Genomic DNA, 14304 nt, shown 5'->3' on the forward strand with positions numbered 1-14304 from the left:
CAAGTTGAAAATTTACCTGTTTTAATTCTGCAACTTCTTCAGAATCTCCAGCTGAAGCCGTTGTTGAAGACTGTTCATTTGCCCCCGGTGATGTTTGAGAAGATTTCTACACATAGCATAGAAATAAACTATGAAATAAATTCAGTCTAAAGAGACCAAAAAAAAAAAGCCAAAATAGAACTTACACATACAAGCAATGTTTTATAGATTTTCATCAAAAAAAAATTTCACATCAACATTTTAATTTTTACATCTCAGATAAAATTTCAATGTATCACATATTGTCTATAACTTTTCCATAATCAATAAATTTATACTTATACCAAGTGACTTATTAAATCTAAGCACTATCTGAGATCATATGGAAAAAAACTAAATAAAAGTAGCTATTCAGTAAGCACCTGCCATGTGTTGGAAACCCTGGTGTCATAGTGGTTAAGAGTTTGCCTGACCAAAAGGTTGGCAGTTCAAATCCACCAGGCGCTCCTTGGAAACCTTATGGAGCAGTTCTACTCTGTCCTACAGGGTTGCTAAGAGCAGGAATTGATTCAACGGCAATGGGTTTGTTTTTTGGGCTTCCATGTGTTAAAAGAATTTTATACAGAGTATCTCATTTAATTCTTACAACAAGAGAATAGATATTAACACCACCATATAGATCAGGAAACAAGTTTAAAGAGGTTAATGAAGCTGCTCAAATTCAATTAGCCTGGAAGCACTGAAGCTTAGATAGTCTGATTCCAAAGCTCATACTCTAAAAATCTTAATATTCTGGCTGAAGGGAAGAATTTAGAAGATCTAGAAAACAATCAGGATAATGAGAACTACACTCTTGATTTCTTTAAAAATACTTTTAACATTTACTTCTTACCAAATTTTCAATCAAAGAGTCCTTTTCAGCCAGTTGGCTTTGTAAAAGTTCCTGATGCCCTTTTAATTCTTCTATCTCTTCTCGTAACCTACCAATGTCTTCTGGCTGAATGCCATTCATCTGAGCCCCATCACTGTAAGAACCTTGATGCTGACTATCTTTTCCTGTTAGGCATAAATTTGAAAAGTTAGCACGAAGTCTTTCATTTTTTGATCTACAAGATTAAAATATAAATATATAATTTCCTTAATGCAATTACCTTGGCAGCACTTTTGCAAGCACATTTCACCCAGCCCAGACAACAAATGACTATCAGGGATAATAAGAACATTTCAGAGCCGCTGGGCTGTTCTTCTGAGTCCATTCTACTGTCGGGGTTTCCCCATTTCAGTTTTCTTCCTTTCCCTATAATCCCTTACTGGTGATCAAATATGAAACAGAAATATGATTTGGACTATTTATTTAATGTAATTTTATATGTCTTGGCTTTAATGTTTATATTTCAAGTAAGGTAAACCTTCACTTTTTGAACAAACCTCAAATAAAATACAACAACACACCTGATAAAGTCAGAAGAGGACATGGAACGAGGGATATTGTTGCTGATGTCAGATGTATCTTGGTTGAAAGCAAAGAATACCAGAAAAATGTTTACCTGTGTTCTATTGACTATGCAAAGGCATTTGACTGTATGGATCATAACAGATTACGGATAACATTATGATGAATGGGAATTCCGAAACACCTAATTGTACTCATGTGGAACCTGTACATAGACCAAGAGGCAGTTGTTCAAACAGAACAAAGGGATACTATGTGGTTCAAAGTCAGGAAGGGTGTGCATGAGGTTGTATTCTTTTGCCATACTTATTCAGTCAGTATGCTGAACAAATAATCTGTGAAGCTGGACTACATGAAGGAGAATTCGGCATCAGGATTGGAGAAAGACTCGTCAACAACCTGCGACATGCAGATGACACATCCCTGCTTGCTGAAAGTGAAGAGGACTTGAAACATTGATGCAGACCAAAGACACAGTCTTCAATATGGATTACAACTTAACACAAATAAAACAAAATTCTCACAACTGGACCAATAAGGAACACCATGATAAATGGAGAAAAGATTGATGTTTTCAAAGATTTTATTTTACTTGGATCCACAATCAATGCCCCTGGAAGCAGCAGTCAAGAAATCAAATGATGCATTGCATTGGGCAAACCTGATGCAAAAGACCTCTTTAAAGTGTTAAAAAGGAAAGATGTCACTTTAAGGGTTAAGGTGTGCCTGACCCAAGCCATGGTATTTTCAATCATCTCATTTGCATGTGACAGATGGACAATGAATAAGGAAAAGCAAAGAATTGATGCCTCTAAATTATGGTGTTGGTGAGGAATATTGAATATACCATGGACTGCCAGAAGAACGAAAAAATCTGTCTTGAAGAAGTACTGCCAGAATGCTCATTAGACGTGAGGATGGTGAGACTCAGTCTCACGTGCTTTGGACATGTTATTAGAAGGGACAACCCCAGGAGGATATCATGCTTAGTAAAATAGAAGGTCAGTGAAAAAAGAAGAAGATCCTCAACGAGATGGACTAACACGGGGGCTGCAACAATGGGCTCAAGCGTAACAACAATTGTGAGGATGGTGAAGGATCAGGCAGTGTTTCATTCTATTGTACGTGGAGTCACTATGAATTGGAACCAACTCAGTGGCACCTACCAACAATAATAAATTAACTTTGCTTTTTCTTTCACTTTCCAGGAATCCTTGATTACTATGATTATTATTTTAAGGAGTGCATGATTCTAGAGAATTAATTGGGAGGAAAAAAATATTCAGCAGCAAAGGCATTTAAAAATCAACACAAAAATGTTCTCTTATTAGAAAGCACAGGCTTTGTGGGTAAAGATGACAAATTGAAAACACACATTTATTTCCAATTTCTCCTCACTAAAATAGTTTTATACAGAGGGTCAAGAATCAGAATGGCTTGTCAATAGCAACAGTCAAAGCTAGAAAACAGTAGGGCAGTATTATCAAAATTCTGAGGGGAAATTATTTCCAACCCTAAATCCTCTACCCAGCCAAACTATTATTCAACTATCAGAGTACAGTAAAGACATACAGGTCCCAATGCTTCTCAGGAAGCAGCTAGAGGAGAATAAAATGAAAAAGAAGAAAACCTAGGATCCAAAACACAAGGAATTCAACACCGGAGAAGGGAAGGGAGTCCTGAGGGTAATGGTAAAGGCAGATCCCTGGATGACAGCTGTGGATAAGCCCTGGACAGCAACCAGGTCAGATTAGAGTGAGTTCAGATGGCTACAGGAAAGACGTCTCTGTTGAGTTGAAAATGATGTATGTGAAAGTACTAAAAGGGTTATACTTAGGCAGTTGGCAGAGAATTAGAGTTTAAATAATGGTATGCATAAAGAAATCTAAGCAAATAAAAAAGACAATTATTAGCTTCTGGGAAAACAAAAGGTTGTGCAGGAAGGGAATTGTAATCACTGTATACTCTATGGCTTGGTTTTCAACTGTTCCTATAAAGTTTTAATAATATAAATACCATATACTGATCTTTTCCAAATTGAAAAATAACTATGTTAAGAGGGTGGGGGGATAGGATGTGTGAGTATCTGTGGTTACAGTGGAGGGATAAGAGAGAGCTAAAATCTTAATTTCCTCAGTGAAGCTAATAAATACTATCTAAATCTGAAAAATCACAGTATCACAGCATTAACAATATAAGCATATTATTAAGAAATACAGAAGTAACTAAAATAACTAAAAATGGCTGGGGCTTAGGAAACAGCACGTCAAGGACATCAGAGGCTGTTGTTTTATACAACAAGCCTTGTTGAGCTATATGATCATATACATAAACAACTTAAATCCATATTAAAACTAAATAATTTTTTAAAAATATGTATCCTTTGGGTTTAGGAAAAGAAGAAACTTTATAAAGCAGAGATCACTATCTCTGGTGACAACTCAAAAACTGAAAAGTGATTCTTCAGCCTCTGTGAAAGACGCTGCATATTAGCAAGGTAATGACTTGTCACCATGAACAAGCTTGGAAAGTGGTACATGTATATTTATCTAACTTCGTTTTTTAAAGTCTACTTAAAATACAGCTATCTATATAGAATCTCTCTCAGGTTTATGTACCCATCGCATTGGATGCCAGGGAAATTATGGTTCAGTCCTGTTTCTGACACCTTTTAGCTGCATTACTGTGGACATCAGCCTCTTCCCCTCAGGTTCTTCTTCTGTGGATTATGAATGATAATAGAGATAAATAAGAGAGTATATGTGAAAACTCCACTAAGTAGTATCCAAACATTATTCCAAGGAAAGATGTGATTAGGAGAAATACTGTGGTTTGGTGACCTTGGTAAGGTAAGTTAACCTAATCTTCACAGGTGGGTATACTTCAAGGGATTGGTTATGAGGAAACATGAAAATACATTTGAAGTTTTCCATACTATCTAATACAGTGATTTAAGATATAATAATTTCCCTTTCTTTGGTACTATATGAACTCTTATTTAAACACAAGAAGCCCTGGTAGTGTAGTGGTTAAGCACTCGGCTGCTAACTGAAAGGTTGGTGGCTCAAATCCACCAGACACTCCACAGGAGAAAGATATGGCAGTCTGCTTCTGTAAAGATTACAGCCTTGGAAACCTTACGGGGCAGTTCTACTCTGTCCTATAGTGTTGCTATGAATCAGAATCAACTCAATGGCAATAGGTTTGGTTTTTTTTGGTATTTAGGTCAACATGATTAACTACAATTTTGTGCCCTTTCTAATTTTATTAATGTCTATTTTATATATATATATATATATTTTGGTTTACTGTATAACTTTTCTATATAACTATAAAAGGGGGAAAAGCTATCTAAACCAGTAAATAAACTCAAATTAACTTTTCCCAAAAGAATTTTAAGAAGCAAAACTTGCTGTAATATATGTCATTGTTGTTAGGTGCTACCAAGTTGATTCTGACTCATACAGACACACACACATATAACTTAGATCAGGTAACTAGACATATACAGATATATACCCAGTGCCAACGAGTTGATTCTGACTCATAGTGACCCTATAGGACAGAGCAGAACTGCCCCAGAGTTTCCAAGGAGCACCTGGCGGATTTGAACCGCCGACCCTTTGGTTAGCAGCCGTAGCACTTAACCACTACACCACTAGGGTTTCCGACAGAGGTGTATATACATATATACATACACACATATATATATATACACACACACGTTACTGACCAGCAGACTAACGGCTAGCTCTACTTACCTAGCTGTACTTTAAGAAGATTATACTGATCCTTGTGTTGCTGAATCTGAGATACTTGCTGTGTGACTGCTGTCTGCAGCTGTTCATTTTGACACTTTAATGTAGAAACCTGCTGCTTTAATTCCTCAAGCTGCAGGTCCTGTGAAACAAAATATAATTCAAGTGTTTTTAATTCATACTAATTACCATTGGGAAGCTGAACAAATTAAAAATTAGAGATTACTTTGGTTCAGGATGCTAAGGTACTCAACACTTCCAAAATTATCCAATAATTAAGCAGTGACACTTCAATATATGCACCAAGGCCAATTAACATGCAGCAGAACTATAAGATTTCAGTGAAGACTCCCCTCCCCCATTAATAAGTACTATGGCACAGCCTGTAATCTTACTGCAATTAAGGGGGAAAATCAAATTTAAAAACTCCATTTTATGTCCCATCAAACCATTTAAGAACTTTACACCAAACTATTTAAGAAACTTAGTGTATGTATGCACACATATATGCACCTGTATTATCCTTACCACTGAGACAGTCACTGATCGATATGTAACACGATTAATGTAATCTTTATCACTAAATCACTGTACACCTTAAAAATGTTAAATGGCAAATGTTGTGTTTTATATATATACATACACACACACATATATTTATAAAAGCAAAAAAGACAATCATAGAATATTTTAGAAGATTCAAAAAAGAAAAAAGAGCTTACAACTCTCACCATCCTAATATAACTACAGTTGTAATTTGATACATTTATTTTCTTCTCATATCATCTAATCCATGTTTTTTAAGCTTGTCCTAATCAGTCCATCTATAATTTTGTAATCTTAAAATCACTACTACATCCTAATTTTTCCTTATTGACACATAGCTTTCATAATCGTAATTTTTAATGCTCACTAAATATATGATCAAGTAGATGCAATATAGCTTACAGTCGATGTTTTTGACACCAAAGTTGCTTCTGACTTTTCAAAATGATAAATATCACTACAATGAGCCTCTTTAGTTCACACAGTTTTTTCTTTAAATTTTGAGGAATTTCCTTAGGAAGGATTCTCAGGTGTTATTCAAAGGATATAAGTATTTTATAGCTGTGCTTGTTGCCTAATTGTCAAGTAGCATTTTAAATGGTGAGAACATTTAAAATTAACATCTAATAAAGAGTCATTATAATAACTAAGGAGCTCTGGTAGCACAGCGGTTAAGAGCTATGGCTGCTAATCAAAGGGTCAGCAGTTCCAAATCCACCAGCCACTCCTTGGAAACCCTATGGGGCAGTTCTACTCTGTCCTGTAGGGTCACTATGAGTCAGAGCTGGCTCAAAGGCATCTAACAACAACAACATAATAACTAAGAGTCAAATAACTATTTTTTCCCCTTCCAAGTCAACTTTATTTATCAGCCCCAAGTATAGGCTGTACATCATATTTCAAGTATTTATTTTCCATTGCTCCAAAGCTATTACATTTCACCAACTGGAAATGATATCATATTTGTACCAAGATTTTTTTTTTTATAGATGACTCAACAGCAATGGTTTTTTTCTTTATAGATGAAAAATCCTAACAACCACAGTTAGTCTGATGACTCCATTTTGATCATTCAAAGATGATTCTAATTTATTGATATGTTTGTTAACGGAAAAGCTAAGATTGAATGCTAAATATTTCACTACACTTTTACTCTTTCTTGAATTTTAATCTCAATAATGTATTCTACTATGGAAAATAAATCACACATAGACAGTTCTCAATTTATAGGGTTCCACCATTAAGCCTATGTTCTTACTTGACCCATCAGCCACAAGATGTATACAATGAGCAGGTGGGGGTAGAGGGTGGTACAGGTAAGGGGATAATACAACCTGCCTCACAGGGACTGCCACCATTGTATTTTTTATGACACTGGAATTTTAACAATATCAATGATCTCATATTCCAGATAACACAAATCTAGAATTTCCAGCACTTACTAGAATTCACCTAAAGATATATACCATGAAAATGAGGAGAGGTTAAATGAAAAAACAAAACCCCCAAGAAGAGCATTGTAAAAGAAAGTAATGCAAGGTTTATGGTGCTCAACAGAACGCAAATAATGGAGGTTCACAAGTATCCTACAAAAAAAATATCAATTGACTGACTTCGAAAATGTAGTTTCAACTTAGCCTCAAATTTTTCTTCTCTAACCCAATATCATCTATTCAGTCATCTAAAACAGAAACCTAGGGATCATATTTGACCTTTCTGCTCCCTCACCCTCATCCAATCGTTACCAAGTCCTGCCAGTTTTATCTTTAGTTTCCACATTATCAAATTAGTTCCCTTTACACAACATAGCACGAGCTTTTAGAGTCCCAGTAATCTATCTCTATTTGAATTCCTGTTCCATCCATTACTGAGTGACCCATGGCAAGTTTAAATTCTCTAAGTCTCAGATTCCTCATCTATTTTAAACTGGAGACATTAACTACTTTGTAGTGATGTTGTGAAAGCTAAATGAGACAGCGTCTAAAATGTGCTTAGCGAGCACCTTGACAGAGTAAACAACAAACAGTAGCTATTATTATCATTATTGCCCCTATCAGTGCCCTACAACAATACTGCAATGATGCTGAGGATGGTGCAGGACCGGGCAGTGTTTCCTTCTGTCGTTCACGGGGTCTCTTATCTGTCGGAGCTGACTCAACAGCATATAACATCAGCGTCCTAATTTTCCTCCCTCGCTTACTACAACAATCTCTTTCTTGGCCTCCCTCCCCCAGCCTTGTCCCTCAAATTTCTCCTTTACACAGCTGCAAGAAAGTTCTACGTAAGTGCCAGTAAAGTTAAATTCAAACAAATCATGCTGTCTGTCATCTCCTTCTGCTGTTCCCTACCTCTCCTTTTCGCCTAGCTTACTCCTAATTCATCCTTTCAGGACTCAGCTTCTCTGCTTTCCCAAGCCCCTGTTCCTATCTAGCTAAGTTAGGGGCCTCTCAGTACTACCATAATACCTTCAATTACCTCTATCGCTGGACTTAATTAATCTATTTATGGGTTTATCTCCCCACAAAACTGTGATATGGGACCATGTCTGATTCATGTCTGTACTCACAGCATCCTGCACAGTGCTCAGCACATATTAAGCGCTCAGTTTGCTGAATATGCAGATGTTTTTGATTTAGAAAAAAAATGAATTTTATTTTCTGTATCTTCTTTCATTTGAAGTGCCAGGGAAATTTCTCCACTAAAGCAAAATGAGTCAGTATATCATAAAGTATGTATAATTCATTATGACTTACCTGCTCGCGAATCATATTTTTATAGTGAGTCACAATACTGTCATGCTGTTCTAATGTTTTCTTCACCTCTTCTTCTTTCTTATCTTCTTCACTGGACTTATAAATAGCCTTAGTTATAACACCTGTAAAAGAAAGAAAGAAAGCTTACTTAAAATTTGTTTTAAGAAGGAAACCATTCTCAGAGAAGAAACTAGTCTACAGGGTTAATAGCCTACACAAACCATGGCCTCATCTATCCTGAGACCAGAAGAACTAGATGGTGCCTGGCTACCACTACCTACTGTTTTGATCAGGGGCACAATAGATGGACCCTGACAGAATGGGAGAAAAACATGGAACAGAATTCAAATTCTTAAATAGTTCTGACTTACTGGACAAGTTGAGACTAGAAGGCTCCCTGAGACTATCGTCCTGAGTTACTCTTTAAACTTGAACCAAAACTATCCCCTGGGGTCACCTTTTAGCAAAAATAACAGATTGGCACACAAAATAAAGGATATTATCCATGAGTATCGTGCTGTATTAAAATACCATCTACATGAGATCAAAAGGTGATCAATTACTGTAAAGCAAAAATGAGAAAGGGGCAGGGAAACTAGAGTACAGGAAATGGAACAACCAGAACGCAACTAAAGAGAAGGCTGACACATTATGAAAAATGTAACTCATGTCACTGAAGAAACTGTCAAATGGAAACGATAATTTGCTGTGCAAACTCTAACTGAAAACACAAAATACTATTTAAAAAATTTGTCTTAAATATTTTAGATACTATTTTATTATTAAGAGTTACTCAGTAATAACATATGGCCTAACTCCCTGACAGATATGAAATCTTTCCAGTCTTAGTTAAAGTCAAAAGTCCTTCAATGAACTGCAAGACTAATAGAGACAGGAAAAAAAACAACAACAACAAAAAAACCTACTTTTAGGCTTGTCATATAATCTGCCATGTCCAGAAAATATATACACAATATAATCATAGGTACTTTCTAATAAATATCAATACAAAGCTTTTAGTCTTACCTTCAAGTTCTTTTACTAGCTTCGTAAACTCATGATCAAATATCATGTATTCTGGACTGGGAAAGTTTGGCTGGGGTTTTTGAGATGCTCTGGAATACAACTCATGTTTGCTAATAAATCCTAGTTTCTCTATGAAATTCTCTTTGCCAATCCTCTTCTCTATAAGTTGTTTTAGTTTCTCCCTACAGAGATAAGCATATTGAGATGTTTAAGAAAAACAGCCATAACAAAACATAAAAGCTTGGTCTACATTATACTTTAGCCAAACAAACAAAAAGATCATTATCTCTTGATGCTATTAGCAAGTCATTTTCCCCTAGTATTTTCCCCTCACTTACTTCCTGTAGCTCTCAAGTGAATTATCATTGAAGTAAATCGAAATGCCCAACAGAAGTGCACATAAGCCTTGGACTAACTGTTCTTCCTCTCCAAGATTTTCTGCAATTTGTCCCGTAAGCTGAAATCTTTGTTAAGGAGGCTAATGGCCATAATACTGCTAGAATACTTTATTTTGTAATTTGAATTTGACATGTATTTCATGTTCTTACAAAAAATCTCATATATAGTCTAATCCAATATAAGACATAAGTAATAGTGCACACACACACACACCTTATGCAAGTATTATTACCACCTTAACAGTTTTAAAAGTTGCAACACAAGTACGATGGTAGAGTACTCAAACATTTTGGGCACAGAACTACTTCTAATTGGGAGGAAAAATTGAAAAAGGTAAACAATAAATACTTGTATGTGTCTTACTAAAACATAAAGGATACAAATGGAACATTGGCTGAATTGTGAAGAAAATGCGTTACTGCGATGGGGCAGTTGCTTAACCAGGTACAAAGCAACATTAATAATCCAACTCTTGTCTGTATTTTGCTTCCCTGAAATAGATAAATTCACAAAAATCTCTTTCCATTCATGTTTCAGTTTTTTCAAACTTAAAGTTGCACTAAGATCTCTCTTCATCATAAAAAGCATTTTTATAGCTTATGAAAGATGTGTCAGAAATTCAGATTAAAAAAATTGAACAAGGGAATGCATTCTTGCGTCCTCCATAGGCTGCACTTTAAAAAAATAAAAAAAGAGCAGAAATTAGAATTGATCCATGTTCGTAAGGATGTAATGCGTTACCTAAAATACTATTAGAAAAACCTGGTCTGCTCAAGAGAAATTTTATGATGCGGATGCTTTAAAAAAAAAAAAAAATCCAAAAAGACTTTGCAACAACATAAATTTGCCTGACACATTTGGTAATAATGTTGCTAGAATTTTAAAAACAAGTTCCTGATAAAAAGACAAATTCTTCCTCCTTCAAAAAATAATATACAAAGAAATAATTTCCTGAATTATTTAGTCAAATTCCATGAGCGAATATACTCTCTACCAAGAAAATAAACAAACTATGTTATAAACATTCCAGATAATGAGAATTCACAAAAATAATCAAGGAAAACAAATTTTTAAAAAATTAGCTAAGTACCCCAAACCACTAATTATATTGCTGCCAAGTACAGTTAAACAACACTGGAAATTAGCATGTTCATCAAAATTACCCATTTTCTAAATTTTAATACAACATAAGGAGATCTCCTATGTGGAATATTCTCTTAGTTTATAATATTGCCATTGCCCTTATTTATATTACTATAACCTTTATTTTTTTTTAAGAAAAGCACAGCTTGTTCGATATAAAATAATGGGCAATAGCACAGTAATGCATCACTTTGGGGTGATTTCAGGAAATATTCAAAATACAATTATTCAAAGATCTAGTCAGGGAACGGATTTAAAGTAACCATCACTGTGTTTGGCACAATGGTCTACACTACTCAGACCTCTCTAATTATAGCAACCTTCAATATGCTGACCTCTCTATAATCTATTTTCAAGCATATTAATATTGAATTAAAGAAGTTCAAACTAGACCTCTTCAAATGCTTTGCCAAGTAAGTATTAACTAGCATGGATTTAGTTTTTACACGATACATTATTTTTTCTTCCTTGCCTCTGTGTTACTATTGTGTATCATCTTGTTGCTCATGTGTCATGGATTGAACTGTGTACCCCCAAAATATCTGTCAACTTAGCTGGGCCATGAGTCCCAGTATTGTGTGATTGTCCACCATTTTATGTGATTTTCCTATATGTTGTAAATCCTATCACTTTGATGTAATAAAATGGATTAATGGCAATTATACTGATGAGGTCTACAAGATTAGGTAGTGTCTTAAGCCAGTCTCTTCTGAGATATAAAAAAGAAGCAAGCAGAGAGACATGGGGACCTCATACCACCAAGAAAGCAGCGCGGGGAGCACAGCACGTCTTTGGACCTGAGGTTCCTGGGCTGAAATGCTCCCAGACCAAGGGAATATTGATGACAAGGACCTTCGTTCAGAGCCAACAGACAGAGAAAGCCTTCCCCTGTAGCTGGTGCCCTGAATTCTGACTTCTAGCCTACTGGACTGTGAGAGAATAAACTTTCCTTTGTTAAGGCCATGCACTTGTGATATTTCTGTTACAGCAGCACTAGATGACTAAGACACTATGTAAACTGAAAAGTTAAAAAATATGTAGTTATTCTCAATCAACTATGTGCTGAATAAACCTTAAAACTGCTCAAGTTAAAAATGCAAATGTTTTGTGGATTTCTCCTATTTATCTGTGTTTATTATTATTCAAAATAACAGTGTGCATGCACCATATATACGTACATTGTATACACAAGAGTATCCTATCAAATCACTGAGCAAACCAAAACAGAATTAGATTCAAAGTATGTCCTTTGGGGTCTAATTGAAAGATAAGAAGATCAAATTTGAACATAACCAGTTAGAAGAGAGAACAGAACAGAACATTTACAATAGCAAGAAAAAAGACAGTCAGGAATGAACCTAGCTAAGAAGATACAAAATCTAAATGAAGAAAATTTTAAAATACTCTTGAAGGGCAAGAAAGTAGACATAAATTAATAGGAAGACACCATGTTTTACACAGGAAAACTTAGTACCACGAAGAGGTTAATTCTAAGTTAGTTTGTAAAATTCATGTGCACGAAATAAAAATATCAACAGGCATTTTTTTCCCCCTGAAACTAAACAACCTGATTCTCAAGTTCTTATGGAAAAATAACAAGCAAGAATAACCACAGAAGCAATGGGAAAAAAAAAAAAAAATGTAATTCTGGGAAACTAGCTTTTGAACAGATAGGAATCAAGAGATAGAACAGAAAGTTCAGATATGAACCTATATACATGAGAATTTAATACATGAAAAAGGTAGCATATAGTAACCATTAGTGGGTTACAGAGGAGACGTGAAAGAGTGTGGGGACAACTAGATAGGTATCTAGAAAAAAGATCAGCTGTCCTTATATCACACAGTTCATCAAGAAAAATGGAACAAAAATGTAAATGCAGAAAATGAAACCAAGAAGTATGAGATGAAAACACAGGCCAATTCCTCGGAATCTTGAAGTTGGGAAGGCTTTTCTACACATGGCTTAAAATGCAGACGTCACAAAAGAGAAGTCTGATAAATTAGACCATATGTGGCAAAAAGAAACAAAAAAACCCCTCAAAACAAACAAAAAACTTCACAAAAGCCCCCAACCCAAAACAAAACACCAAAATCAAGAAACAAATGACATACCAGGAAACAAATATTTGTAACTCATAAGGGGTTAAACTCTCTAATATAAAATGGGTTATCTATAAAACAAGAAATTATTAATGATCCAATAGACAAATGGGCAAACGACATGCAATATAAGAAAGGAGAATTCACAAATTTCAAACGGCCTATAAACATATGAAAAGCAATTCAATCTCTTAGAGAAATGTAAATTAAAACTCACTGAGATACCATTTTTCACCTCAGCAGACTGGCATAAATCCAAAATGTCTGACAACACGCCGTTGACAAGGCTGTGGGGAAACAGGTACTCCAGTACACCGCAAGCTTACACACTGCTAGTGGAAGTGTAAAATGAAGCCAAGTGAAAAAGCTCCAGGTGCAGAACAACGGGTATGCACTGAAAACCACTTGAAGACTAGCAAAAATGAGTAACAGAAGGTAGGGAACTAGGACAGAGGTAGGACTAGGGTTTCTATTATTGTATACCTTTTTACATCCTTTTGATTTCTAAACCATGGTATTTTGTTACTCATTTCAAAAACTAAATATATATTTTTAAAGAACTGAAGCTTTAATTCTAAGAAGGGCACTATAGTATCAGTGAAAAGGATATTTGGTTGGAAGGTAGATCAAATCTCCTACTATTCTACCTTGTACAAATTCAATATGCTGCCTGGCCCCCAATTTCCTAATTTAGTAAACAAGAGACAGTTGGATTAAATGATCTCAAACAAAGAGGTTAAGAGCATAGGCTCTGAAGCCAGAATGCCTGGATTTCTATCCAGGTTCTACAATTCAATAGCTGTGAAACCTGAGGCAACTTAACTTTAAGTTGGGGTAATAGTTAATACCTATCCCACAGGGTTGCTAAGTGGATTAAATGGGTTCATACATGTAAAGAGGTTAGAGTACACACACATGTCGTTGTGTAAGAGCCCTACAAATGTTCTTTATTATTACCATTCCTTAGTAAGTGTGCTACAAATGTCCTTAGCTATTATTATCATTCCTTCTAGCTGTGCAATTCTATGATTGTACATATTAGCATATTAAAAGCAGAGTCAATGCCCCAAATTTAAAATAGAAGGCAGAATAAAATTTGAACCCGGACAAGGAAAAATATACATATATAATTGCTGGAATAATT

At 35.3% G+C, this 14304-nt stretch overlaps 1 protein-coding gene across 2 annotated transcripts in view; it reads right to left on the reverse strand.

The window, feature by feature from the left end:
* USO1 (USO1 vesicle transport factor) overlaps nucleotides 1–14304 on the reverse strand; it is a 118314-nt gene that overhangs the window by 16133 nt on the left and 87877 nt on the right. For both annotated transcript variants that reach the window (XM_049885953.1, XM_049885954.1), the window contains 7 exons: nucleotides 10295–10405; nucleotides 9854–9972; nucleotides 9516–9697; nucleotides 8490–8611; nucleotides 5194–5332; nucleotides 872–1035; nucleotides 17–106 (listed from right to left, as the gene is read on the reverse strand). In XM_049885953.1, the coding sequence (XP_049741910.1) occupies nucleotides 17–106; nucleotides 872–1035; nucleotides 5194–5332; nucleotides 8490–8611; nucleotides 9516–9697; nucleotides 9854–9972; nucleotides 10295–10405 (927 nt within the window). The remainder of the gene's footprint in view (nucleotides 1–16; nucleotides 107–871; nucleotides 1036–5193; nucleotides 5333–8489; nucleotides 8612–9515; nucleotides 9698–9853; nucleotides 9973–10294; nucleotides 10406–14304) is intronic.

Source organism: Elephas maximus, chromosome 5 (genome assembly GCF_024166365.1).
Source record: "Elephas maximus indicus isolate mEleMax1 chromosome 5, mEleMax1 primary haplotype, whole genome shotgun sequence".
Lineage (NCBI taxonomy): Eukaryota > Metazoa > Chordata > Mammalia > Proboscidea > Elephantidae > Elephas > Elephas maximus.